Here is a 26,786-nt window from a genome sequence, read left to right on the forward strand (position 1 = left end):
ACAGAAAATAACTCTGTGCTGCAATGTTTTATTTATTTATTTATTTATATGGGAGATTTATATAGCGTTTGATTGATGTTCTCCAAGCGCTTTACATATTAATTTCTGCCGTGTGAGATGGAATTTTTTACACAATATATCACGCATTCACATCGGCCTGTAAATCTGAAGCCATTACAGCGAATATTTACTTTTCACGGCCTATTATTACAAGTCACACGGGTATTTGGTGGACATTTTTTATCTATGCCTATACAATTTTGCCAGGAAAGACCCTTTTGTCAATCGTGGGATTTTTAACGTGCAAACCCCAATGTAGTGTACACGAAGGGACCTCGGTTTTTCGTCTCATCCGAAAGACTAGCACTTGAACCCACCACCTGGGCTAGGAAAGGGGGAAGAAAATTGCTTACGCCCCGACCCAGGGTCGAACTCGCAACCTCTCGCTCCCGAGGCAAGTGCACTTACCACTCGGCCACCTTTTTCCCTTATCCAATTATGACATAAAAGCTTACACACTGAAAAAAATTGCCAACTTTTTATACATATATATGCACTGCAGTAGACTTCATAAGGGTTGATTCTTTCTCTACAAGTTGCAAATAACAAATGGACGGCTAATTATTTTTTTCAGCATATGCCAGTGACTCAGCTGTAGAGTTACAATGGGGGGACAGAAACTAAGAACACACATTTTTACGTTAACCAGTTCTACAAAAGAGGCCTGGGATTATGAAACTATAAAACCCTTTAGTTTTTGAAGAAATGTTCAATGTGTGCCTGTGAGGCTCGGTGAGGTCCCAGGCCCATCCAGCCATAGACGATGTTCGGAAATAACTGTCAGGATTTTCTGCTGTCTGGTAGAGAAAGAGCCCCTTTTACTTGGACAAACATTTCAAAACGGGGCGGAGCATTGTACCACGCTTCAGTTCGGCTTTATCCTGCGATCAGGACGAACAACTACAGTAAATCTGATGTGTATCCTGACAGTTATTTCGGGAAAACGTCTATTAAGACGAGACATAAAACATACGACTTTATTTCAACCATGTGCAATACAATTGGAATATTTCCCAGCTTCAAATACAATGCATTCAAACACACAAAGTTACAATGCGCTCACCCAATTGCTCACTCACATGCACACACACACACACTGACGCACACACAGATAAGAATAAATCACTCAAGCACACACATATAACAAATCACAAAACCAAACACTTCTACTCCCTCACACTGCAAATACCTTGACAGTGTACAATACCTTCACACACACACACTCCCTCACACACATTCTTTAGGATAACTGCACGACATGCGCAATGAAACCTTACAAATAAGGCTGGGCATGATCAAAAATACGCTCCTTGGTCTCCAAAGAGTTGAGCGATTCGCTGATTGTTGGGGTTGGTAGGGCCGAAGACACCAGGCACAAGTTTCTCTGCTACTTCCCAAATGATCTGTGCTGTCAGCGCCTGCCCGTATTGGTTGCTATGGAAACCATCCACCGGTTCCAGAAGCTGCCAGGTTTGTCCACCCTTTGCATTCCACACTTCGATGGCTAGATACACACAGGTAAGTGTTTTGAAAAGTGAGCACTGGGAATTAGAGTATTATGGGAATAAGAGTATTATTTGTTAAAGGTTTGTGGTTTTTTTTTTGGGGGGGGGGGGGGGGGGGTCAAACTATAAATCAAAAATGATGGATGGTACCGTGAAATTCAATACTATGTTAGTGTATATAACTTTTCGTATTACAGCACAAAGTACATGAATTTGTGTATCTATCAAGAGCCTAGAGGCTTTGAAGCCCAGCAAAAAATACAAATAAGCAAAGAAACACACACACGCACGCACGCACACACACGCGCACACACACACCTGACATATCAATGTTTGTGATACATACCCATGTAAAGCCAACAAGATAGAGAGAGAAAATTGATGCAGGAACCCTTGAATATTTACCTTTGTTGATGGGGTTTGCCATGTAGTGCACATTGAAATGGTTATAGTACGTCTGGTTCTTCGCGGCAACGTCTTGCAGCTGAGCGGACAACTCGATGGCTCTCTACACAAAACGTGATTTGATTTCATGCTTTATATGGACATTGGTTGTTTGAATCATTTTCTGTCTTCGCTGTAGAAGACTGCCAGGGTTTAACATCTGTTTATAGATGAAGTAGAAAAGATGGAAGAAATTGTTGGTCCATTAGTCAGTGAATAATCCTGTCTCAAACAAGAGTGTCTGAACCGAAGAAGTCAAATAATTTGAACGGCCCGGGACTGTTTGTGACTGTCTGAGAGAGAGAATGTGTTTGTGTCTAAGCATGTTATTCTTTTTCTTCTTCTTCTTTACTTTTTTGGGGGAATTTTCAGCGTAGCAAAGTGTCTTAGTCTATCTAAAACGTATTCGCACATCCACATTTCGCGCAAGAATATATACGTTTAAAAAAAAAGATTTGTTTAGGATAAAAACCGCATAATGGACAATAGAAAGTGTCTGCAGTGCTGAAGCGTAACAGTTGGCAGCTCTGGCTGTGAGTCCCACGTACAATCATGGGTTTTTACGTGTATGTTTTTCCCCCTTGCCATTTAGGCAGTCATACTCGAATTCCCGGGAATATGTGTCTGTTCAAGTCTGAGGACACCTAATCTTTCTGTGTGCAAAAGAGAGAGAGACAGAGACAGAGAGAGACCGTGCGTGTGTTGGGGTGGGTGGGGGGGGGGGGAGGTGCAATAGAAAGAACGCATGACGGGGATGGGGGTAAACTGACCTGAGTAGTCATGTTTCTCACTGTACTGTTGGAGTTCATCCAGCCACAGCAAGGTGTCACCTGAAAACCAGTTCATTTACACATTTCAATCATTGTCACTCACTAGTTATTATTATTATTTTTTTTTAATAGCAAGTGAAAAAGGTCCAGCAACAACAAAAAATGCTGACCAAAAGGAAACTGTAAAACAGAAGTCTGTAAATCGGGTTATTGCTGCAATGTGCGTGTTTACCTGCAGGCAGTTGAAGTAGTCGTAGAACTGGGAATAGGTGAACCTGTTCCAGAATCGCCCGATGGGGTGGATGCGATGGCTGAGACTGTCGTACAAGACGCGGCCATCAGCAAGACCAACCAGAAACACCGTGCTGTTCTTGGGCAGACGAGTGTCCTGTGCACGATACGGATTACAACCAGGTCAATACACTACACTATCAAAAAAATAGAAGTGTAGGTTTGTTTGTTTTTCTTCATGGGCTGAAACTCCCACGGCTTTTACGTGTATGACCGTTTTCACCCCGCCATTTAGACAGCCATACGCCGCTTTCAGGGGGGGGGGGGGGGGGGTGAGTGTAGGTTATTGGAACGTTTAATTATTGACAAAACAAAACGTTACATTTGCTAGCACGTATACCCAGTGGTGTTTTTTTGCACGAGTTAATTTTACGTGTATGACCGTTTTTACCCCGCCATTTAGGCAGTCATAAGCCGATTTCAAGGGGGAGGAAAGAGTGTGAATAAGGGATCGCACCATCCTCCGAAAGCGGCGTATGATTGCTTATTCCCCCCTCTGCTTCTTTACCTCTGTAAACTTGTAGAGCTAGTTATTTTTCGATAATGACCCAGCAACCAAACAAATAACGAGCCAGCAACAGCCTGAATCCTCGATAGTGCAATGGGTTGAGAAGCTGTTCTGTTTCGGTACTACTTTTGCGACTGAAAAGTTCCCAACGCTCCATACGTACGAAATATACATCTCTGGAGCAAACAATACAAACATACCGCATTTAAATTAACAACTACAGGCCTGAACACATGAATCGCCATATAAAATCCATGAGTTAGGTTGTTTTCTGAATCTAGATCTGCCGTGCACAAACCGTTCATCACAAGCAAATTCCCAAGGCAAGTAACTCATACTCTAGCCGACAAGAGTAGTTCCCCTTCTTTGAACGCAGTTTCTTCGACAACACTGACTGCAATCCGACGGTCAGTTTTCAACAATATTTCATTTTATAAACAGATCACACGCAACCAAATGCACACATCTCATCAATTTAAACAACATAAAGCGGTTTCATACACTATTTTCCCCAGAAAACTGAACTTCATACAGTAATTAACGTTGGAACACGGGTGCAAAAGTTCGTCTGCTAGTCCCATTTGACGAAAGAACATTATCCTGCGATACTAAAACATAAACAGAACACACAGTATCTACCTTTACCGCCACAGCAGAATAACAGCATATCTGTGTACTTGATTTTAGTCTAAAACAGGGAAACTGACAAGAAGTGTTAACAGAATGGAATGATTTGCACGGAACTATACAACCGCGCATTAATCGATCGCCTGCGCAGGTTGACTGGTTGAGTGATTCGGATTCGATCAAACTTTCGCACAAAAACTCCTGTTTTCTTTGAATAACTGAAGAAAGGAGGAATAAAGAGGTTACACACCTCGTCTCAGTGATTATTAAAAATAATGGTCTCAGTTCGCGGTCATGAAAAAGCTCGCTGAAGCTCGCATTTTTCATGATCCGCCAACTTCGACCATTATTTTTAATAATCACTGAGACTCGGCATGTAACCTCTACCTAAATGGCGGGGTAAAAACGGTCATACACGTAAACCCCCACTCGTGCAAAAAAACACGAGTGTACGTGGGAGTTGCAGCCCATGAACGCAGAAGAAGAAGAAGAAGAGGGATCGCACCAGGTATTCCAGTGTCCTCAGAACATTGGCCCTCATTTGTTGAGGTGTGGTCATGTGGGCGAATGTATCATCCACGTGTCTGCAACAGGTAAATAAACATACATGAACATAAGGCCAAAAAAAAAATAGGTCTGTTTACGGTAACCCGACCGACCCTAGTTTTTTCGCGCGACCCTAGACTTTTTTTGGCATTTGGGGAAAAAAAAAAAAAAAAAAATCTTGTTTTTTGGGCAAAATAACGTAAAGATATGTTTTTTGATAAAAAAAAAAAATTAAAAAAAAATCCCGACCTACCGACCCTATTTTTTTGGCCTATGTTACCGTAAACAGACCTTTTTTTTGCCTAAATAAACATACATGAACATAACATAACACTAGATTAACTACGTCTTCGACTTTCGCTGGTAAAATTAACCATCTGTTGTAAATCAACGACTATTTTAGCATTCTTTCATGGTGGGTGGAGGAGGTGGGGGGGGGGGGGGGGGGGTACAGAAGCAAGGCTTGGGTGTATCAGTAATTTGGGCCATTTGAAAGGATAAACTTAAAATGGCAACAACAAAAAGTTTTTGTTTTTTGATTTGTATGTAAGTTGTGTAAATCGTACACTGAATTTCTAATGTGTATACAGAAGCAAATGTGTGTAGAGAAACGTGTTGCTATGACTGTACCCATTGCAGACGTCGTTGCCAACCAGTGCATAGATGACCACCATTGGTCGGTCAGTTTCCTGATTGCGAGCAAGGCTGAAAATGACCACAACACTTTCGTTAAATACTGTTTGTATAAACAGTCTGTACATATATCACTCTCACACTAACAATTCTATTGTTTTTGGTATGCATTTTGCATTAAAGTAAGTCAAGCTATTGTTTTGAATTCGCCTTTGTCAGATGACACTATAGCTCTTATACATATAATTCTATTGTTTCTGATATGCCTTTGGCATTAAAGTGATTGAAGCTATTGTTTAGCATTCCGAGTCGCCTTTGTCAGATGACACTATGGTGCTAATAAATGTCACGCAGTAATTCTATTGTTTCTGGTTTGCTCTTCGCATTAAAGTAAGTCAAGCAATTGTTTAGCATAAGTTCCACAAGTCGTCTGTGTCAGATGACGCTATAGCACTATTAATTCTGTTGTTTCCGGTAAGCCTTTTGCATTAAAATAAGTCATGTGCCTGTGTCTCCCTTTCATCTTCTTTTATACTTGAAAAGCAAATGTTGACATATGAACATAGACATACCTTTCCATGATTCCACTATCCATTGAACCCGATCTTGCCCCTGAGGTAAATTGAGAAGAAACGATTAAATATTTTTAACGAGCAGCAAGTTTTCACCCAAATCACAGAGAATAACTGTAGCCTACATGTATAGCAACAATGATTGCACAGTGATCAATCAATCAATCAATGAGTCTTATATCGCGCATATTCCGTGGGTACAGTTCTAGGCGCTCTGCAGTGATGCCGTGTGAGATGAAATTTTATACGGCCAGTAGATTGCAGCCATTTCGGCGCATATTTACCTTTCACGGCCTATTATTCCAAGTCACACGGGGATAGGTAGACAATTATTAACTGTGCCTAAGCAATTTTGCCAGGAAAGACCCTTTTGTCAATCGTGGGATCTTTAACGTGCACACCCAATGTAGTGTACACGGACATAGTGATACTGAGTAGGGACATGAAAAACAAACAACCAAAATGCAACCAACCAACCAACCAACCAACCAACCAACCAACCAACCAACCAACCAACCAACCAACTACCAACCCCATTATTACGGATGGAAATTCCTTATTACCAACGATACACAGTTAGTACGGAGTGAGTGTGTGTGGGGTGTGTGGCGGGGAATGGAGGGGGGGGGGGGCTCACCATTGACGGCGATGTTCTGGTAGTCCTTGTGGTTGCAGCGGTTTCTCTCCCGCAGTCGCATGTACACAGAGTCCACTGGACCCTGGATGACCTCTGTCCAGTTGTTGAACCCTAGGCCTGGTCATGGACATCGTGAAGATTCAGTGTGTGTTTGTCAGTGTGTGTGTGTGTGTGTGTGTGTGTGCGTGCGCGCGCGCGCGTGTGTGTGTGTGTGTGTGTGTGTGTGTGTGTGTGTGTGTGTGTGTGTGTGTGTGATTTTAGTGACGTGTTGAAGTATAAACATGAAACAAACTTTGGAACAAGCATTGTTGCTGATAAAGGCACACACACACACACACACACACACACACACACACACACACACACACACACACACACACATATATATATATATATCATACACACGCACGAATGCACGTACACTCGGCGCACACATATACCGTGACTGTCTCTCAAATATGGGGCCATAGGGCTTACCATTGACTGACTGACTGACTGACTACTATTGTTTTACGTCCTCTCAGGCCGTTACCAGGACCTCTTTTTACATTTAGTCAAGTTTTGACTAAATGTTTTAACATAGTCATAGAGGGGGGAATCGAGACGAGGGTCGTGGTGTATGTGTGTGTGTCTGTCTGTCTGTCTGTGCGTGTGTGTGTGTAGAGCGATTCAGACTAAACTACTGGACCGATCTTTATGAAATTTGACGTGAGAGTTACTGGAAATGATATCCCCGGATGTTTTTTTTCCTTTTTTCGATAAATACCTTTGATGACGTCATATCCGGCTTTTTGTAAAAGTTGAGGCAGCACTGTCACACCCTCATTTTTCAATCAAATTGATTGAAATTTTGGCAAAGCAATCTTCGACAAAGGCCGCGGTTTGGTATTGCATTTCAGCTTGGTGGCTTAAAAACTAATGAGTGAGTTTTGTCATTAAAAATCGGAAACTTGTAATTAAAATATTTTTTTTCATTAAACGATCTAAAAACAATTTCATCTTATTCTTCGTCATTTTCTGATTCCAAAAACATAAAATATGTTATATTTGGATTAAAAACAAGCTCTGAAAATTAAAAATATAAAAATTACGATCAAAATTAAATTTCCGAAATCGATTTAAAACCAATTTCATCTTATTCCTTGTCGGTTCCTGATTCCAAAAACATATAGATATGATATGTTTGGATTAAAATCACGCTCAGAAAGTTAAAACGAAGAGAGGTACAGAAAAGCGTGCTATGCAGCACAGCGAAACCACTACCGCGCTGAACAGGCTCGTCAGTTTCACTCCGTTTTGCACAAGCGGCGGACTACGGTCATTGTGAAAAAATGCAGTGCGTTCAGTTTCATTCTGTGAGTTCGACTGAGCTTGACTAAATGTTGTATTTTCGCCTTACGCGACTTGTTTATTATTACATTTAGTCAAGTTTTGACTAAATGTTTTAACATAGAGGGGGGAATCGAGACGAGGGTTGTGGTGTGTATACGGGTGTGTGTGTGTTTGTGTGTGTGTGTGTGTGTGTGTGTGTCTGTCTGTGTGTGTGTGTAGAGCGATTCAGACCAAACTACTGGACCGATCTTTATGAAATTTGACATGAGAGTTCCTGGGAATGATATCCCCGGACAATTTTTTCTTTTTTTCGATAAATACCTTTGATGACGTCATATCCGGCTTTTTGTAAAAGTTGAGGCGGCACTGTCACACCCTCATTTTTCAATCAAATTGATTGAAATTTTGGCCAAGCAATCTTCGACAAAGGCCGGACTTCGGTATTGCATTTCAGCTTGGTGGCTTAAAAATTAATGAATGACTTTGGTCATTAAAAATCTGAAAATTGTAATAAAAAAAAATTATTTTTAAAACGATCCAAATTTACGTTTATCTTATTCTTCATCATTTTCTGATTCCAAAAACATATAAATATGTTATATTCGGATTAAAAACAAGCTCTGAAAAAAATATATAAAAATTATTATTAAAATAAAATTTCCGAAATCGATTTAAAAACAATTTCATCTTATTCCTTGTGGGTTCCTGATTCCAAAAACATATAGATGTGATATGTTTGGATTAAAAACACGCTCAGAAAGTTAAAAAGAATAGAGATAAAGAAAAGCGTGCTATCCTTCTCAGCGCAACTACTACCCCGCTCTTCTTGTCAATGTCACTGCCTTTGCCACGAGCGGTGGACTGACGATGCTATGAGTATACGCTCTTGCTGTAAAAATGCAGTGAGTTCAGTTTCATTCTGTTAGTTCGACAGCTTGACTAAATGTTGTAATTTCGCCTTACGCGACTTGTTATATGAAGTCTTATATCTCTATGGGACATGATATTTTGTGCGATGTTTAAAGTGGGGGAGAGTGGGAGGGAGGGGACTGGATGATGACGGGGTGGGGGTAGATAAAAAGCTAAAACAGTTCCATCTTCTTCTTCTTCTTCTTCTGCGTTCGTGGGCTGAAACTCCCACGTACACTCGTGTTTTGTGCACGAGTGGAATTTTACGTGTATGACCGTTTTTTACCCCACCATTTAGGCAGCCATACGCCGTTTTCGGAGGAAGCATGCTGGGTATTTTCGTGTTTCTATAACCCACCGAACTCTGACCGTCATGGATTACAGGATCTTTTTCGTGCGCACTTGGTCTTGTGCTTGCGTGTACACACGGGGGTGTTCGGACACCGAGGAGAGTCTGCCCACAAAGTTGACTCTGAGAAATAAATCTCTCGCCGAACGTGGGGACGAACTCACGCTGACAGCGGCCAACTGGATACAAATCCAGTGCGCTGCCGACTGAGCTACATCCCCGCCCCTAAAAAACCAGTTCCATGATAACAACAATAATAAGACAATAATTCAGCATTAGCACTGAACAGCTGTCCGTATCGCCTGCATTCATTACTAGACCTACCTGTGGCCGAGGACATTTCAGGCCAGTCAATTTCATTTTCTACAATGAAGTCCAAATGCTTGAATGCTGCCTGCAAGGTGTGAAAATAAATCCATCAACACGTTGACAAGAAAATCAGAAAATAGTCTTACACACACACTCGCCCAACCTACACACACCATCCCGCCCTACCGGTCTCAGAGTCTCACACACACACACCCTCTCTCTTTCTCTCTCTTTCACGACTGGCACACGCACACACGGCACGCACGCACATACGCACGCACGCGGCACACACACACACACACACACACCATGGCGCACACACACACACACACACACACACACACCATGGCACACACACACACACACACACACACACACACACACACACCATGGCACACACACACACCATGGCACACACACACACACTTTAAAATCATCAACTTTGCTATTTAACTGCGTAACAAAAAGTGTTATGATAGTACTCAACGAAAACCTCATTAGATAATTACATTTATATATTTTCCAGCAAAAATAAACAAGAAAAAAGACAGAAGAAACAAAGAAAGAAACTAACGGCAGAGTTTTAAATGGCGTCGAACCCGTTCTCAGGGAGATGGAACGCAGACAAACTCTTTCCAGCTAAAAGCAACGCCACAACACTGTCAAATAAAGAGATAATTAATAAGAAAAAAGACAGAAGAAAACGAACAAAGAAACTGACAGCAGAGATCTGAGTGTTGTCGAACCCGTTCTCAGGGAGAAGAAAAGCAAAGACAGAAGAAAACTAACAAAGAACTAACAAAGAAACTGACAGCAGAGATCTGAGTGGCGTCGAACCAGTTCTCGGGGAGGTGGAAGTGAGCACTGATGGAGTCGCCCAGAACAGCCACACCTCGTGGCTCAGTCCCTGCACACAGTTCTTTCTCGTACGCAACTTTGGTCTTGGGGTCAGTGCCCTGTAGGACAGTGTAGAAAAGTGACCATGTGTGCGTATTTCTTACATACACATGTAGGTAAGTTTAAAGTCAGTTTAAAGTCGAGCACATTTTTTTAATAAAAACAACAAAAAAAGATTATCTAACTCCAACCGACCGACCCCCCTCCCATTACGCGCATTTGTTTGCCTATACCACCCATAATTCTCATCTCCAATCGAGCACACACACACAAACACAAAAACAAACACTGACACACAAACTGTTTATCTAACCCGACCCACTAACACCAACCCCCTCCTATCAAGTCAAGTCAATATTTATTTCAAAAAAAAACCTAGGGTTACATGAACTCTAACAAAAAAATTGCAATAAACACAACCAACAAAAATTGTAATAATGAGACACAACACATCATGATTTGCCATTACCACCACCTGTTGTCATGAACTCTCAAGAGTAAACTCATGTTTGTGTCTATAGGGGTTGTCAGTCTGTCTATCTATCTGTTTGTCTGTCCGTCCGTCAGTCCGTCTAGTCTCATTCCTTCACTCTTTCTACTAAGCCCATACAGTAGCCTACTTACGTAAATTCCGTTGCAGTTGGAGTCTGACGAAGCATCATCGTCTACAGGCCTGTACAGTACACAAATAATCATAATACCAATTAATCAATTAGTCAGTTTATAAAACTCAGAGGAATCGAGGAGTGATTTTAAGAATCTTATTTGTTATTTTGTGCGTGCGTCCCCAACAGTTTGAATTTGGTTGGTGTCGGTATGTCAAACGGCAGTTCAGTGTCTGCCTTACACGTGTGCGCCCTTCAAACTACTGTAAAGATATCCTCTGTGAGACTGTCAGTGATATATGCGTGCTTGGGGGTGGGGTGGGTGGAGAGGGGGGGGGGGTTGCCGTAAATTCGTAAGTCAGTCATTGTCATGGTTAACATGTTGAAATGAACTGATTAAACGGTTTGAACCACATTTTCCATGTTTGAGTCAGCAGTTCAGAGTGCTGGGCTGAGCTGCACGACAAAGTGACCACCCCAACGGAAGCCAGCCACAAGGTCAGCGATTGGTTGAAACTGAGGAGTGTGTGTGATTCCAACCAATCCGGGTCCTCGGCTGGCTCCCGTTGGGGTGGTCACTTTGTCGTGCAGCTCAACCCTGGTTAATTTATTTACAACAGCACTGCTGGACAACAAAACCAGCCAATGTAATGCATTTCAACAGATTGCGTTTGTAATGTTCTTTTGTCAGCTTTACTTGTTTATAGGATCAATTTGGATAAATGTCACTTACACGGCTCCAGGATGTCTCTGAGGGTTCGAGTCATCACAGTCCTTGCCTCGCCACGCCGAGCCCCTCAGTGTCTGTCACCGTCACACACAGAGCACGTGAGTCACGAAATTGGGTCACTCAGTATACAAAAAAACACCCACAAACTAACCAAGAATGGTAACTTATTGGTGAAAACAGTGTTTTATTCAACAATTTATGGATATAATGTATAATTATAAGCATGTTTAGGATCAACAACAAGCTATATACAAAGCTTATTGGGGTGATCCTACAAGGAGAAACAACCCTATGGATGACAATATCATGCGGCGAGACTTCAACAGATTACGATCAGGACCCCGTGTAACACGAGAAAATTACTCCCACGAGATTTTGACTGGAAGTAAAAAAATTGGGGGAGTACAAATTTAGTGGAGGGAGTAATTTGTTCGTACCTTGGGGAGTTCTTTTCTCGTACGAAATGTGTACTTGGAGTAAGAATTTCGTACGAAATTTTTACTCCGGAGTAAAGTTGTCGTGGAGTAAAATTTTTTTGCTACACCGGCCTGAAGTTAAGTTGACATTTCCCTTATTAATTTTTCATATCTCACTGCTGTTTCTGCATTTTTATCTGGTTTACTGGTTGTCGGCGTTTATTTCTAAGGTTAATGACTGAATTATGGCCTGTAACAGTTTCGTACTGTGTTTTACCGTTTCTCGCTCTCAACTCACATGCGGCACGCGGGCGCAGAACGCAAACTGACACACGTACTTACCGGATATGTGCTGAAGGAATCATGGTCCTCATCCAGAGCCGGGACGTGATTGTCGAAAATACTGTTTGTGGTCAGAGAAACAAAAAGTCAAACAAGCATGGTTGACCACACAGCTCCTCCTACGTAATACACGGCAACAGAATACATTCATTCAGGTAGCTCAGGTGGTATAGCACTGGACTTGTGATCGAAAGGTCGCTGGTTCGAATCCGGGCCGGGACGGACACAGGTCAACCTTATGTGCAGACCCAGAGACGGTATCCATCTCCCACTCCCGTGTCACCACAGTGGCACGTAAAAGACCTAGGTCATTCTGCCATAAGTGCAGATGGATGATACCACCTAAACACGCATACACTTGTGAATCTCATCTAAAGTCGGGTTAAAAGCCGGGATAATGCCCCTAATGGCTAATTGTCGTGAGGGCGTAAAACTTGAATTTCTCCCCCCCCTCCCCCCCCCCCCCCCCCCCCCCCCATGATACATGATTTTAAGTCCAAGTGACAAGTTCGCATTCCAGCCTGGAATATCTTTGTGAAAGCAGCTGAAACTGAAGCAGTCGAAAAGCAGTTGTTGAATGTTGCTGCAGCTTGCGGGAAAAAAGGAAGAAGGCAATAGTTATGAGATGTGCTAATATTCTTACGTATGTCATACACTGTTAGCAAGTGGTAAGAGCTTAACATGTACTCACTTGTCAATTAATTTGCAAATCTCTTTGATTCCAGGCAAATCACAGATATTGATTCCTGCTTGAAACTGAAAGTAAAACAGCACTGATGTATGATGTTTCTTAGGCTGCAGCTCTGACGGATCACTTACTCACAAACTATGGAAAGCCGTTTGGCTCATAACCATTACACGCGTAATAAAAAATAAATACACGCGTAATAAATGATTAATACGCGTGTAATAAATGATTAATGCGCGTGTAATAATCATTTTTTACGCGTGTAAGAAATGATTAAATACGCGTGTAATAACTATTTCATGCGCGTGTAAGAAATGATTAAATACGCGTGTAATAAATATTTCATGCACGTGTAAGAAATGATTAAATACACATGCAGGAAATAGTTTATACGCGTGTAAGAAATGATTAAATGCACGTGGAATAAAAATGTCATACACGTGTACGAAATGATTAAATACACGCGTAATAAATATTTCATGCGCGTGTAAGAAATATTTAATACACGCGTAATAAATATTTTATGCGCGTGTAAGAAATAATTAATACACGCGTAATAATCATTTCATGCGCGTGTAAAAAATATTTAATACACGCGTAATAAATATTTCATGCGCGTGTAAGAAATAATTAATACACGCGTAATAATCATTTCTTACACGCGTATGAAATATTTATTACACGTGTATTTAATCATTATGCTATTCCATAGCATAAGAAAAAAGATAAATTACACGCGCATTAATCATTTATTACACGCGTATTAATCATTTATTACGCGTGTATTTATTTTTTATTACGCGTGTAATGGTTATGAGCCAAACGGCTTTCCATAACAAACACACACGCACACACGTACGCACAGACACCGGAATACACGCAGCATGCAAGAACGCACGCACGTACGCACACGCACACACAACACACACACTGTCGATATTGACACACAACACACACACTGTCGATATTGACACACAGCACACACAACACACACACTGTCGATATTGACACACAACACACACACTGTCGATATTGACACACAGCACACACAACACACACACTGTCTATATTGACACACAGCACACACAACACACACACTGTCGATATTGACACTGACACAATTAACCTGCGACGTAACGGCCTGCAGAGACGTAGCTCAGTGGCAACAACAACAACACACACACACACACACACACACACACACACACACACACACACACACACACACACACACACACACACACAATATATATATATATATATATATATATATATATATATATAAATGCAACAACCAAACATGGAAGTAAAAGAATGTAACATAATGTGAAATCTCTACTCACTATTCCATGGCGATCATGCCTTATGACGATCTCTCGTCCCCTTTTTACTCTCTCTTCGAAATCTGCCTGTTCAGAAAAAACAACAAATCTCATCAACCGATATCAAAACATATTTTTCAATCTGTTGGCCTGATATACATAATTATCCTACATACGTGAGAGAGACCACTCATTACATAACAATATCGTTCAAACCACACGTGTGTATATCATGTAAATGAGGTCATGTCAAGCAAGTCTGGCAGGGACCTGTTTTTGCGCTGCTTATGATGCCAAAGTCACCGAGACAAACGTCATTATGGAAAAAAAATGCGCTCTCACCAATTCCCCTCGATGAATTTTTAGAACTAACACGTCATGCTACACTTTCCAGAGTGACGTTTCTTTGCTTTGACGTAAGAGATTGCACGAGGCTATGGAAGAGATCGAGCTTCCAAAAGAAGCGTGTTCTCGACTGGTGGACGTTTTGAGTAAAATACATGTAAGTAGGGCCTACAGTATGTAGGATAAACAGAATACTACAGGGTGACCCCAAAAAAAGAGTACCCAAACAAAACGTCATAAATTGACCAAAAATAAAACAATCTTCATAACATTTATTTACACACACAAGTAGCCTCTGCATGATTTGCACAGAAACTGTTAGCGTTCTAGCTTGTCTTTCAGGAAAGTTATGCTCATTCTACAGAACATGCTCCAAATGGCCTCCGCGCCGCTGCAGGCAAACTTGAACTCGCCGCGCAAAGTTATCAATCACCCGCACACACTCCTGTTGCGAGATTCCGCGAATGGTTGTTGTGATGGCTCTCTTGAGTTCTGTGATTGTCTGTGGGTTGTTCCTGTAGACGTTGTCTTTCAGGAACCCCCAAAGATAGAAATCTGGGGGATTTAAATCCGGGGGAGGCCATTTGGAGCATGTTCTGTAGAATGAGCATAACTTTCCTGAAAGACAAGCTAGAACGCTAAAATTTTCTGTGCAAATCATGCAGAGGCTACTTGTGTGTGTAAATAAATGTTATGAAGATTACTTTATTTTTGTTCAATTTAAGACGTTTTGTTTGGGTACTCTTTTTTTGGGTCACCCTGTACATGGCTTGCTTTGTCGTACCACATTTACACTCGTTTCTTTTTCAAATAGTGAACAGCTTGCTTTCGCTCGCAGTTCAATATTTAAAAAAACAAAACTCTTGTAAATCTGGTACGACACAGCAAGCCATGTAGTATTCTCTATTTATGAAACTAAAACACCGACACTCAAAACCTGGTATCAGTCTTCGCCAAGACTACTAAAACCTGGCTAGCCAAAACCGTAACCGGACTGAGACGGATCGAGCCGGTCTCAGCGAAGCAATGCCAACATGAGAACTAATTTGCAAAAGCCGATTTTGTTTCATTCTGAGCTCATTTTCAGTGGATATATATGTCAGAACTTTATATTTCTTTTATTCCTGAACTGGCCAGGAATGCAATACGATCATTTGTAAATCTGCTTTTGAAAGTACGTGGAGGTTGTCCTTCGGGTCCGAAGAATACTTTTTGCGTTCTGCAGCTTATCTGTGCACTCGGAGGTGGTTCTGCAAGCCTAGTCTGGAACCTTTAGTCGGAAAACTTGAACTAATGTAAAACCATCAATGCAAGACAACAAGAAAGAAAGAAAGAAAGAAAAAACAAAGAATGAAAGAAAGTATAACAAACAAACAAACAAAATAGCAAGAGGTTCTGCTTATGTGTAGAGTGGACAAGGAATATTAAATCTTGTGTGTGCAATTATATCAGTCCGAGCGTGTATGTCAGTGTGTGTTTTTGTGTGCGCGCGTGGGTGCCGGTGCGTCAGTGCCAGTGCGTGCGCGCGTACGTGGGTGCGTGCGTGCTTGTGTATGCGTGCTTGTGTATGCGTGCATGTGTGTGTATGTGTGTGTGTGTGTGTGTGTGTGTGTGTGTGTGATTTGGGACACTGGTGTTTTTTTTAACATTTTACGGAGTGTTGTGAGTATGCCGTGTCAGTGTCTGTGTCACTACCAAAAGTGAGGGTTCCGGAATGCTGACGCAGGGCTGACGACCAGGATCCGTGGTACAGATGCCCAGTGCGTGACACGCTCGGTCCGGTGACGCATCTTCTGCCAGTCTGAAAGTAGTGAAATCATGATCAGTGGAGACTATGATGTCATGAGTGACGATTGATGACGTCATCAGTGTTTTGTTTGTTTGTTTGTTGTTATTGGTCAGCAGAAAGTACAAACACGTTTATAACAATGATAATGATGATGATGAGACCATGTGAAAAGGGAAAGGCTAAAAATCGTTATAGGATATTTTCATTTTTGACCAAAATCATGCCGTATAACATGTGACACAGATCGAGACCATCATTGTTGTACGAGGTCGCGCTAGTGGTCCAGCAATGTTGTATCATAATTATTTTGTCAAAATTGCAAATAACATTTACTGGTATCAATTAATTTTATCTGGACGAATTTCTTTTTTACTTTTTTCTTTTTAACGAGTTTCGGCAGCCAGTGGCCTTAAGTAAGGGTCTAAATGTTTGTTAGAGTTGGACTGTGACGTCTCCTGTATTTAAAAAAAAAAAAAAAGGTAATGCGATGTGCTATCAAGACATTTAAAACAAAATTAATATTTATTCATTTGTTTATTTATTTATTTATTCAGTTATTCATTTATGTGGTGAATTTGTTTGCATTTCTTCCTCTCTCTTTGTTTGTTTATAATCGCTCTCTCAACTGAAGTTGTGTTCTCTTTTTTTCAGTCACTCAAAACGAAAAGTTCATATTTGATTAAGAAGCGCACACACGAAATGAAACTTGACGAAATATGAATATGAGATCAAGTTAAATCGTGTCTAACACCATAACAGCCCTATTATGATGAAGACCTTCATTGTATTTTACGGTTATTTTATTTCATGTTATGTTACGTTATTTCATTTTTTTTCTTCTTCATTTTTTATAGTCATAATTTGATTTTATGTAAAGTTATTTTATTTTATTATATGCAATCTTATTTTGTTGCAGTTTTTGTGCTGCCACTGAGACAGAATTCGTTAAATCAAGTTTTGTTGTCTATCCGGCCAACCGGAGTCTGGAAAAAACTGAAACGACTGCGCTAAATGAAACAAGTCGCGTAAGGCGAAAATACAACATTTAGTCAAGCTCGGTCAAACTCACAGAATGAAACTGAACGCATTGCATTTTTTTCCGCAAAACCGTACACTCGTAGCATCGTCTGTCCACCGCTCGTGGCAAAGGCAGTGAAATTTACAATTCAGAAAAGCGCGGTAGCGGTTGCGCTGAGGAGGATAGCCCGTTTTTCTATATCTCTATTCTTTTTAACTCTCTGAACGTGTTTTTAATCCAAACATATCATATCTATATGTTTTTGGACTCAGGAGCGGACAAGGAATAAGATGAACTTGTTTTTAAATCGATTTCGGAAATTTAATTTTAATCATAATTTTTATATTTTTAATGTTCAGAGCTTGTTTTTAATCCGAATATAATCCGAATTATATGTTTTTGGAATCAGAAAAATGATGAAGAATACAATAAACGTAATTTTGGATCGTTTTATAAAACAAATAATTTTAATTACAATTTTCAGATTTTTAATTACCAAAGTCATTAATTAAATGTTAAGCCTCCAAGCTGAAATGCAATACCAAAGTCCGGCCTTCCTCGAAGATTGCTTTGCCAAAATTTCAATCAATTTTATTGAAACATTAGGGTGTGACAGTGCCGCGTCAACTTTTACAAAATGCCGTATATGACGTTATCAAAGACATTTATTGAAAAAATGAAAAAAACGTCTGGGGATATCATACCCAGGAACTCTCATGAAATATTTCATACAGATCGGTCCAGTAGTTTACTCTGAATCGCTCTACACACACACACACACACACACACATACACCACGACCCTCGTCTCGATTCCCCCCTCTATGTTAAAACATTTAGTCAAAACTTGACTAAATGGAAAAAGGAAGAGCGAAAAGAAAGACATATTTTTATTTTATTTCTTCTCGGGTTTTTTTTTTCTCCATAAGTAAGTTTCAATGCAGGTCTAGTTTTTCTAAAGTTTAGCCAGGGGAGGGCGAGTCTTTTCGATGATCACCATGCTGTTACTGCCGTTCTACTGCGCGGCGGACTACCGTCGCAGCCTCGGGTCAGTCAGCACATATATGATGAGTTAAGACTTTAAACTTTAAGTTAAACAGCTTTCAACAGCAAAACATAGACTTTAGTCCCGATAATTTAACCCCAGTCAAAAATAACTGAACTTCTTTTGAGTGTCCAACAAAATAAAATTATTATGTCGGGGTCCGGCGTCAGTACGAGTTACGAGCGACGTGTTCGGCTCAGTCCCAAAAACCTGGCTACCACAACCCAACCACAACACACACAGTGACCTACATTTTCGACGCGGTCGATTTTCAAACTGCTATCCTCCTGAATTAAAGCAAACACATCCAATAAATTATTTTGCCCAATTTAATTACAAAAGCTGATTTCTTGTATTTATAACAATTGCCAAGTGTGATAAAGCTGCCCCAAGCACATTTCCAGAACAAAAATCTGGCAGCTACAGCCGTGGCGCTGGCTTGTCCGTTACCCACTGCAGCGGTCCCCTCTGCCCATCAATATATCCCGGCCACCATTTCTTTCTTTGTCTTTAGTTATGGTTTGTCAATGTACGTTTAAATGTCATTAATAAGTTTGAATCATGAAGGGTCATGTGAAATAGTTCATGTGTGGCCTGGAGACAAACTTGAAAGCAAAATAATAATCCTTCCACCAACGTGGCAGGTGTTGACCGCCATTTTGCACTTATTTCAGCCCACCAAATATTTTCGCAGTTTTGCCCTTTCATACCTACTCCTGAAAGTGAATGCACTTTTAATGCACGCGAACCACCATATTATATCTGAGGGCACATGTTTCGAAGTATAGATCATGCATTTGTTGTAAAAGATCCGAGATATTTGACAGGAATTGTTCCCACAGTTATTCTAACACGCAGTCAAGTCAAATCCCCCTAACCCAAAACAAACCTTCTACACAAGATCACGTCTTTTCCATGCACAAAATAACAAGTGATCTAGAACGTATACCACATTCTAAACGTGTTTTGTTCTTTAATGCTTATAAAAATATTCGGCGATTGTTTTGTACAAGCAAAAATAATTTGCAATCCTGGATCACAAAGAGTCGCCATTGGAGGGAAAATGGATAGTGGCGAGAAAAAAGCAGGCAAATGTCGATCGTTGCAAAACAGCCTTTTAGTTCCACAAATACATTTAAAATTGATAAATTTAAAAAAAACGTATTCATAAGAATACTACGGTATATTTTTGGTGCAAGACTCCCATGTAAAGGGAAGAACATGGAAATTGAAAAAATAGTAGGTATAAAGAGGAAATGGGCTCAATTCCACCGAGGATGAGATTTGTGTTTTAGTCAGGTCAGAAAACTGATCATACTGACTGCAAATTACGTGATCAAAGGAACAAAGTTATATCAGTGGGAAGACTAAACGTCATTTCAATTAATGAAAATAATTTTTTACAATCGACCTACTGATTTTGTGTATTTTGGAACGATTTTGTGTCATGAAGTTGTTTCTTAGGGTTGAATTGTGAGAGGTTTTCTGCTGATTTCTTTGCGCAGAGAACGAATTTGGACTCGCAAAGTATACCAAATTAAAGGTTATCTTTAGCTGATTCTGTACATATGCAATGTTTACATAATTTAATGCTCTGCTGAGAAGCGCCAACAAGAAAACAAGTGTCAACAAACACAAAATCGGCTCGAGGCGGCAGCGCGAGGGCCGATTCGGCTGCGGCTGTGTGCCGCTTTCAATGCAGCCCGCGCGCGGTCTATAAATAAGGGTGAAACTCCGCTTCAGAAATCATTCGCTCAGCTCGCTCGCTAGCCAACACATCACTCCGCATTTCTTCGTTCGCTTCGTCGCTACTTCTCAATCATCATCATGTCTGATGTCGCCGCTCCCGCCCCGGCCAAGAGCCCCGCAAAGAAGGCCGCCAAGGCCAAAAAGCCCGCAAAACCCGCAGACCACCCTAAGTACAACGCCATGATCGCTGCCGCCGTCGGCGCCTTGAAGGAGCGTAGTGGTTCCTCTCGCCAGGCCATCCTCAAGTACATCATGGCCAACTACAAGGTCGGCAACGAGGTGACCAAGATCAACGCTCGTGTCAAGACCGCCCTGAAGGCTGGCGTCAAGGCTGGCACACTCAAGCAGGCTAAGGGAACCGGTGCCGCTGGATCCTTCCGTCTGGGCGATAAGAAGGTCGCCGTCAAGAAGCCCGCTAAGGCAAAGAAGCCCAAGGCCGTCAAGAACCACGCTGCCAAGAAGGCTGCCAAGTCTCCTGCCAAGAAGGCTGCCAAGCCCAAGAAGGTCAAGACCCCCAAGAAGGCGGCCGCTGCCAAGCCCAAGAAGGCCGCTGCTGCCAAGCCTAAGAAGGCCAAGTCTCCTGCCAAGAAGGCCGCCAAGCCCAAGAAGGCGAAGACCCCCAAGAAGGCCGCTGCCAAGAAGCCCGCAAAGAAGTAAACGGGTTTTTGCTGCTCGCCTGCTTGTCAACACTTCTGCTCACGGTCCTATTCTTAGGGCCACCCTTTTTTTCACAAGAGAGATGGAAATCTCGTTGCCAATGGCGTTGCATGTTTTTTGTACGTGTCATTGTGTGTATGTATTAAACCTCGCTCAGTCAAAGGGCTTTCCCTTTTATGTAATTCGTCTAGTCTGTTAAATATTCAAAAAAAGGCTGACGACCTTGCATTGTCGGCATCTCTTGCATGGTGCTTAACATTTTCATGAAACAAGAAGGTACTATTTCGTTGCGCACTTTTTGTCTCCCCTACCTTTTTCCGTTAAAGGCCAGTAGGCTTGACTCTCACCCGACATTTAAACTGAATGTTTAACCTTTATTAAAACGAATTTAGGGTTGCACCTACAAATATGCCCCTCAATGTATGGCTTTGTCCTAGGGACGTTTTAAAGGCATACTAACGCACTCCCGTGTTTACAAAGTGTAGTTTGCCCACAATCGATGTCAAACGCACCATAAGACCATATAATGACGATACGTCACCATGCGCGGACCATAATACATGCATTACAGCCTCTGAAAAAGTGAGGATGTCAACAAAGCCGCGGTGTTCTCTCCCTTGCATCAACGTTACATGTGTTGCCAAATCTATAAATAGGACGATCCAGATCAAAATGAAAATTCAAATATCTCAACATTTAAGGGGTCCTAGACCACAATATTTTGCAGGGAACTTAATTTAGTCTGTCTCCAGCTGTTGGTAAAGCAATTAGCGTGTATAGTCATCGAGTACATATGGTTTTAAGCATAATAACATCAGCAGCTATCTTCACACAACCCCCTCCCTATCTGAGATTGCACGTAGCGTCATTTCTGTTCTGAGTTTGGTGACCCACGAAGTAAGAATATTGATAAAAAAAACACACACATCTAAAATCAATTCTTTCAATAATTTATTCACTGAAAAATGGTTAAATGAAATAACACACAACTAATAGGCGCCTGTTTGAAGAAGAAAATCCTCATCAAGGCCGACCCCGGCTGTTCATCGCATCAGTAGTACAGTGGAACCCATTGTTAGACCCCTTAATTTAAGCCTCCGTCCCTTTTAAATGTTTTTCTGTTTTCTCAGATTTTCTGTTCAAAACCTCTGAAAATGTACCACCATTTTAAGAATGTACCCCCATTTTAAGAATGTACCCCCATTTTAAGAATGTACCCCCATTTTAAGAATGTACCCCCATTCCCCATTTTAAGAATGTACCCCCATTTTAAGACTCCCTCCTTCTTTAAGACCTCATTTTCTCAGAATTTGGGATTCTCTAGCGTATCATCACTTACATGTACCTTGTAGGCACGTGAGGACGTTAATTAAGGCCCCCCCCCCCCCCCCATCTAGAATTTCGGAGGTCTTTGGCCTTTTAATAATAATAATAATAATAAGGGTATCCTAAAATAGTTCTAAGCGCCTTACTATCTTAAATATAATCATCTTAATAACAGCAACAAAACACAACGTAAGCGCCTTACTATCTTAAATATAATCATCTTAATAACAGCAACAAAACACAACGTAAGCGCCTTACTATCTTAAATATAATCATCTTAATAACAGCAACAAAACACAACGTAAGCGCCTTACTATCTTAAATATAATCATCTTAATAACAGCAACAAAACACAACGTAAGCGCCTTACTATCTTAGATATAATCATCTTAATAACAGCAACAAAACACAACGTAAGCGCCTTACTATCTTAAATATAATCATCTTAATAACAGCAACAAAACACAACGTAAGCGCCTTACTATCTTAGATATAATCATCTTAATAACAGCAACAAAACACAACGTAAGCGCCTTACTATCTTAAATATAATCATCTTAATAACAGCAACAAAACACAACGTAAGCGCCTTACTATCTTAAATATAATCATCTTAATAACAGCAACAAAACACAACGTAAGCGCCTTACTATCTTAAATATAATCATCTTAATAACTGACAGCAACAAAACACAACGTAAGCGCCTCAAAGGGGGGGGGGGGGGGGGGTTAAGGGGGTTTCACTGTAAGCACTCTGCCGCGTTCACTCTTTTCGCTTGGGACTTACAGTTTGATGAGAACAGGTCCGATGGCGTCGACGAACTGTTTGCAGAACTTCTGGTATTTGTCGGGTTCGGGCAGATAGGAACAGAGCCTAGCCATGGCTGTCGCCACACTCTCGTTGTGAAACTCACTCGTTTGCTCCACCAGCGCCACCACCACTGAACACACTGTAGAGGGGGGGGGGGGGGGTGGGGTTATGCATGAATGAAACTTTCCCACCACAATCAATCGCTGCGTGAATTTTCAATGCTTCAGAGACGGAAAAATAGCAGGAAATGCATGAATGAAACTTCCCACCACAAATAATTACTGCCCGAATTTATCAAAACCTCACAGGAAGGAAAATAGCAGGAAACGCTGAACATGTTATTTTGGGTGAGGCGAATTCCATGCCGTTTTTCTGCGTTTAAAGATTCCGTCAGGCTTCATCTCTACTGGGAATATCGCGGGTCACACTGAATACTGAGTCTGTGTGTGTGTGTGTGTGTACTGTGTGTGTATGTACTGTGTGTGTGTGTGTGTGTGTGTGTACTCTCAGTGTGTGTGTGTGCCGGTGTGCTGTATGTGTGTGTGTGTGTGTGACAGAGGGAGAGAGGGTTCAGAAATATCTGTTTTAATGAAATTACTCTAGAGTGGTCCGATTTTGACTTACAAAACATGACCCTTCAGCTGGGGCTTTATCAACCTATAATAAAGTCGTAAATGTACATAATTATACGGAACAGTACATGAGAGAATTAGAGAGAGAGAGGGGGGGGGGCAGAAAAGCGGGTGTTTGGGTGGTGGTAGGGGGTGGCAGGTGATGTCGGTAAGACTGCGGGTCAAAACCATAGGCACATGTGGCACAAATTATGTTTAGGGCGGGACTCTGTTTCATGTGCATGTGGTTAAAAACGGAGTAAAATGTGTGATGTCATCGCCCTAGGGCACGGCACGATGGGTGAATTCGTTAGATTATTGTGGTGACATGGGCAGCTGTGAAGGTTATAATCATCATCAGAGGGGTATAACTTTCAAGTTCTAGTCACTGTCAGGCTATTTCTGGCCGGTAGCCAGCTGTCTGCATTTTATCACCCCCCCCCCCCACCACCCCCACCCCATCCCATTTGTATTGTTATTATTTTTATATTTTTTTTAATATTTTCTTTTTCTTTATACAAACCCGGGTTTTCCTGTCTTGCACGCCCTATAACATGATGGCTTTGCTGTGAGGGCGTAAAACTTAAATTTCTCTCAGGCTATTTCAGTTCGTGGTGAAATTGCAGTGATGACTACTGAAATAAAATTCCAAGAGAAGAAAATGTTTTACTTGCCTGAATTAAATATTGTTAAGAGCAGCTAAGACCTTTTACACGTGCATTCTTCTTCTGCGTTCGTGGGCTGAAACTCCCACGTACACTCGTGTTTTTTGCACGAGTGGAATTTTACGTGTATGACCGTTTTTATCCCGCCATTAAGGCAGCCATACGCCGCTTTCGGAGGATTACACGTGCATGAAAACAACATCACTGACCAACAAAAATTAGAACAAAGCACAGCAGGTGGGATTAGAACAAAAAGAAGGCATGTCACGCCCAGTTCGTCTTTCTAACCTACTACAAGACACACTAAAACACATGAGTGGGAGAGAGATAGAGAGAGAGAGTGGGGGGGGGGGGGGGAGAGAGAAACAGCAACAAATAGTCATACTGACCCAGGAGTGATTTTGGGGAGTCTCCCCCCCCCCCCCCCCCCGCTATTTTAGCCTATACGTCTTGCCAGAAGTCTATTATACAGTACTCCCCGGTTAACGTCACTACCGTTTAAGGTCACACCTCTGATAACATCAATCAGGGTGTTGGTCCCGACCTAAAGCCTTCTTTGTATGACTAAGAAAACCTCGCTTAGCGTGATACGGGAACACCTCTTTTTAGGTGACCCCCGTTCTGGTCTCTAAATGCAGAAGACCACCGCTTAAGATCAAGCGGAACTGAAACGGAAAAAAATCTCCCAATTTTGCGGCCTTGACAGTTTTTTTTTCTCCATATGACGTCTACTGGAAAAAATATTTCATTCACTAGCCTTTAAGCATGTCCAAACTAGGGAATTACTTAAAGACAGTCAAGCAGACAGGCGAGAAAGTGAGATGGCACAGTGCTACGGCTGCGATGAAGCCGGGCCCCTTTTGTGAGAGGACTACTCCCATGAAAGGACATCTTCTGATGCCGGTTCGTCTATTAATGATCTTCACCAACATGCATATACCTCAGAACTCAGAACTTTATTACGAAAGGTTTTGGTTTTATTCTTATTCCAACTTGTCCTTTCAACAAGTACAGAGAATAATTGTAAACGTAAGCAAAGACTGCGAGCACACACACACACACACACACACACCGGGACGACACACGCCCGCACACCGCAGTGCACACACACTCACTGCGCAAACACAAAACGGCCATGCGCACGCACACACGCATGCACATTGCGATCATATCGCTAAAATAAACATGCCACATACAATGTACATAGAAGTGCGGAGCGGGTATATAAGCGTACCAAGGATGTCTTTTCATTGCAGGTTCTAAAGTAAAATCTTGTCCCACCTGCACAGCTGACTCCTCCATTGATGCCTTTGCTGACCGAGGTTCGAATCCCAGCTTTTTCTGTGGCACTGGGCGCAACTAAAAATCCAAGTAGCACACACAAGGCGCTGAAGGTCATCAATCTACATGCCATCTTCAGCCTTTTTTTTCTCTTTTGAAATTTTGGAAAATAGTAAAGAGAACAGTCACAGACTTTTTTCAATGTCGTCTTCAAAGAAAAGTTTTTTGTGTACTGATGCGTTTCTTCTTTCTTTTCATAGGAAAAGCCACTGTTTGCTCTTTCCCGAACCAGTGCACTAGCGACCTAATGCTGTTCCTAGGCCTTATTACCACACAATCATGACCAATTAAAGTTCAGATAAACTATAAATTAGTGCGGATTGATAAACAAAACGGTCACATGTAAATCTAGTTCATCAGATAACTTCAGTAAAGCCGGCACACACTGACGAATTATCATCAGGCTCACCGGCCCGCTTCAACATGTGACAAACTAAAGTCAGTCTTGTTTCAGTTATCACTAAAGGTGATAATGACTCAGTTAACACACTTTCGTTTTTCAATGTCAGTGCCGACCTTGCTTTGGTTCAGTTGTTCGTTTTGTGTGTTTGACGTACTGAACACTCAGTCTTTCACATAATTATACTTACACGCTTACGGCCGCACATTGACTTGCTATATATTCGCTCACAGTGCTAAACCGCAACGGCTCCGCGAGCAATATACTACTCGTAATAATACCTCTGTTTCATGAATTCAGTATTCGGGACGGTTTGATAAGAATCAAACACTACCCCGTGGGACTGAATTGGATCAGCTTTGACAAACCACTATATTTTTCGCATAATCTTCTTAACCACTCACTTCAGAGTCTAAAATGGGTGCATAATCCTGCAAAACGGGTTCTAACAATGGACTATGAAGAGGAGTACTACCAACTGTTTTGTAAAATGAAGTGAAGTTTTCATACAGTGAAGAACTAAAGCCGTCGTTGTTTC

At 41.5% G+C, this 26,786-nt stretch overlaps 2 protein-coding genes across 2 annotated transcripts; one reads left to right on the top strand and one right to left on the bottom strand.

Moving 5' to 3' along the window:
- Positions 1–15: 15 nt before the first annotated feature.
- Positions 16–26,107, bottom strand: LOC138960339 (acyloxyacyl hydrolase-like). Its single transcript, XM_070332213.1, has 18 exons — positions 25,789–26,107; positions 23,208–23,370; positions 16,533–16,638; positions 14,514–14,579; positions 13,174–13,238; positions 12,483–12,543; positions 11,728–11,798; positions 11,014–11,062; positions 10,305–10,448; positions 9,508–9,577; positions 6,594–6,710; positions 5,957–5,996; positions 5,382–5,456; positions 4,711–4,789; positions 3,012–3,167; positions 2,780–2,839; positions 1,971–2,073; positions 16–1,564 (listed from the first exon to the last, which is right to left on the bottom strand). The coding sequence occupies exons 1-18, from the start codon at positions 25,919–25,921 to the stop codon at positions 1,356–1,358; spliced, it is 1,767 nt and encodes a 588-aa protein (XP_070188314.1). The 5' UTR covers positions 25,922–26,107; the 3' UTR covers positions 16–1,355.
- On the top strand, positions 20,452–21,895 carry LOC138960352 (histone H1-delta-like). Its single transcript, XM_070332240.1, has one exon. The coding sequence runs from the start codon at positions 20,516–20,518 to the stop codon at positions 21,092–21,094; it is 579 nt and encodes a 192-aa protein (XP_070188341.1). The 5' UTR covers positions 20,452–20,515; the 3' UTR covers positions 21,095–21,895.
- Positions 26,108–26,786: the final 679 nt, after the last annotated feature.

The sequence above is a fragment of the Littorina saxatilis genome, linkage group LG1 (assembly GCF_037325665.1).
Source record: "Littorina saxatilis isolate snail1 linkage group LG1, US_GU_Lsax_2.0, whole genome shotgun sequence".
NCBI classification, from domain to species: Eukaryota; Metazoa; Mollusca; class Gastropoda; order Littorinimorpha; family Littorinidae; genus Littorina; species Littorina saxatilis.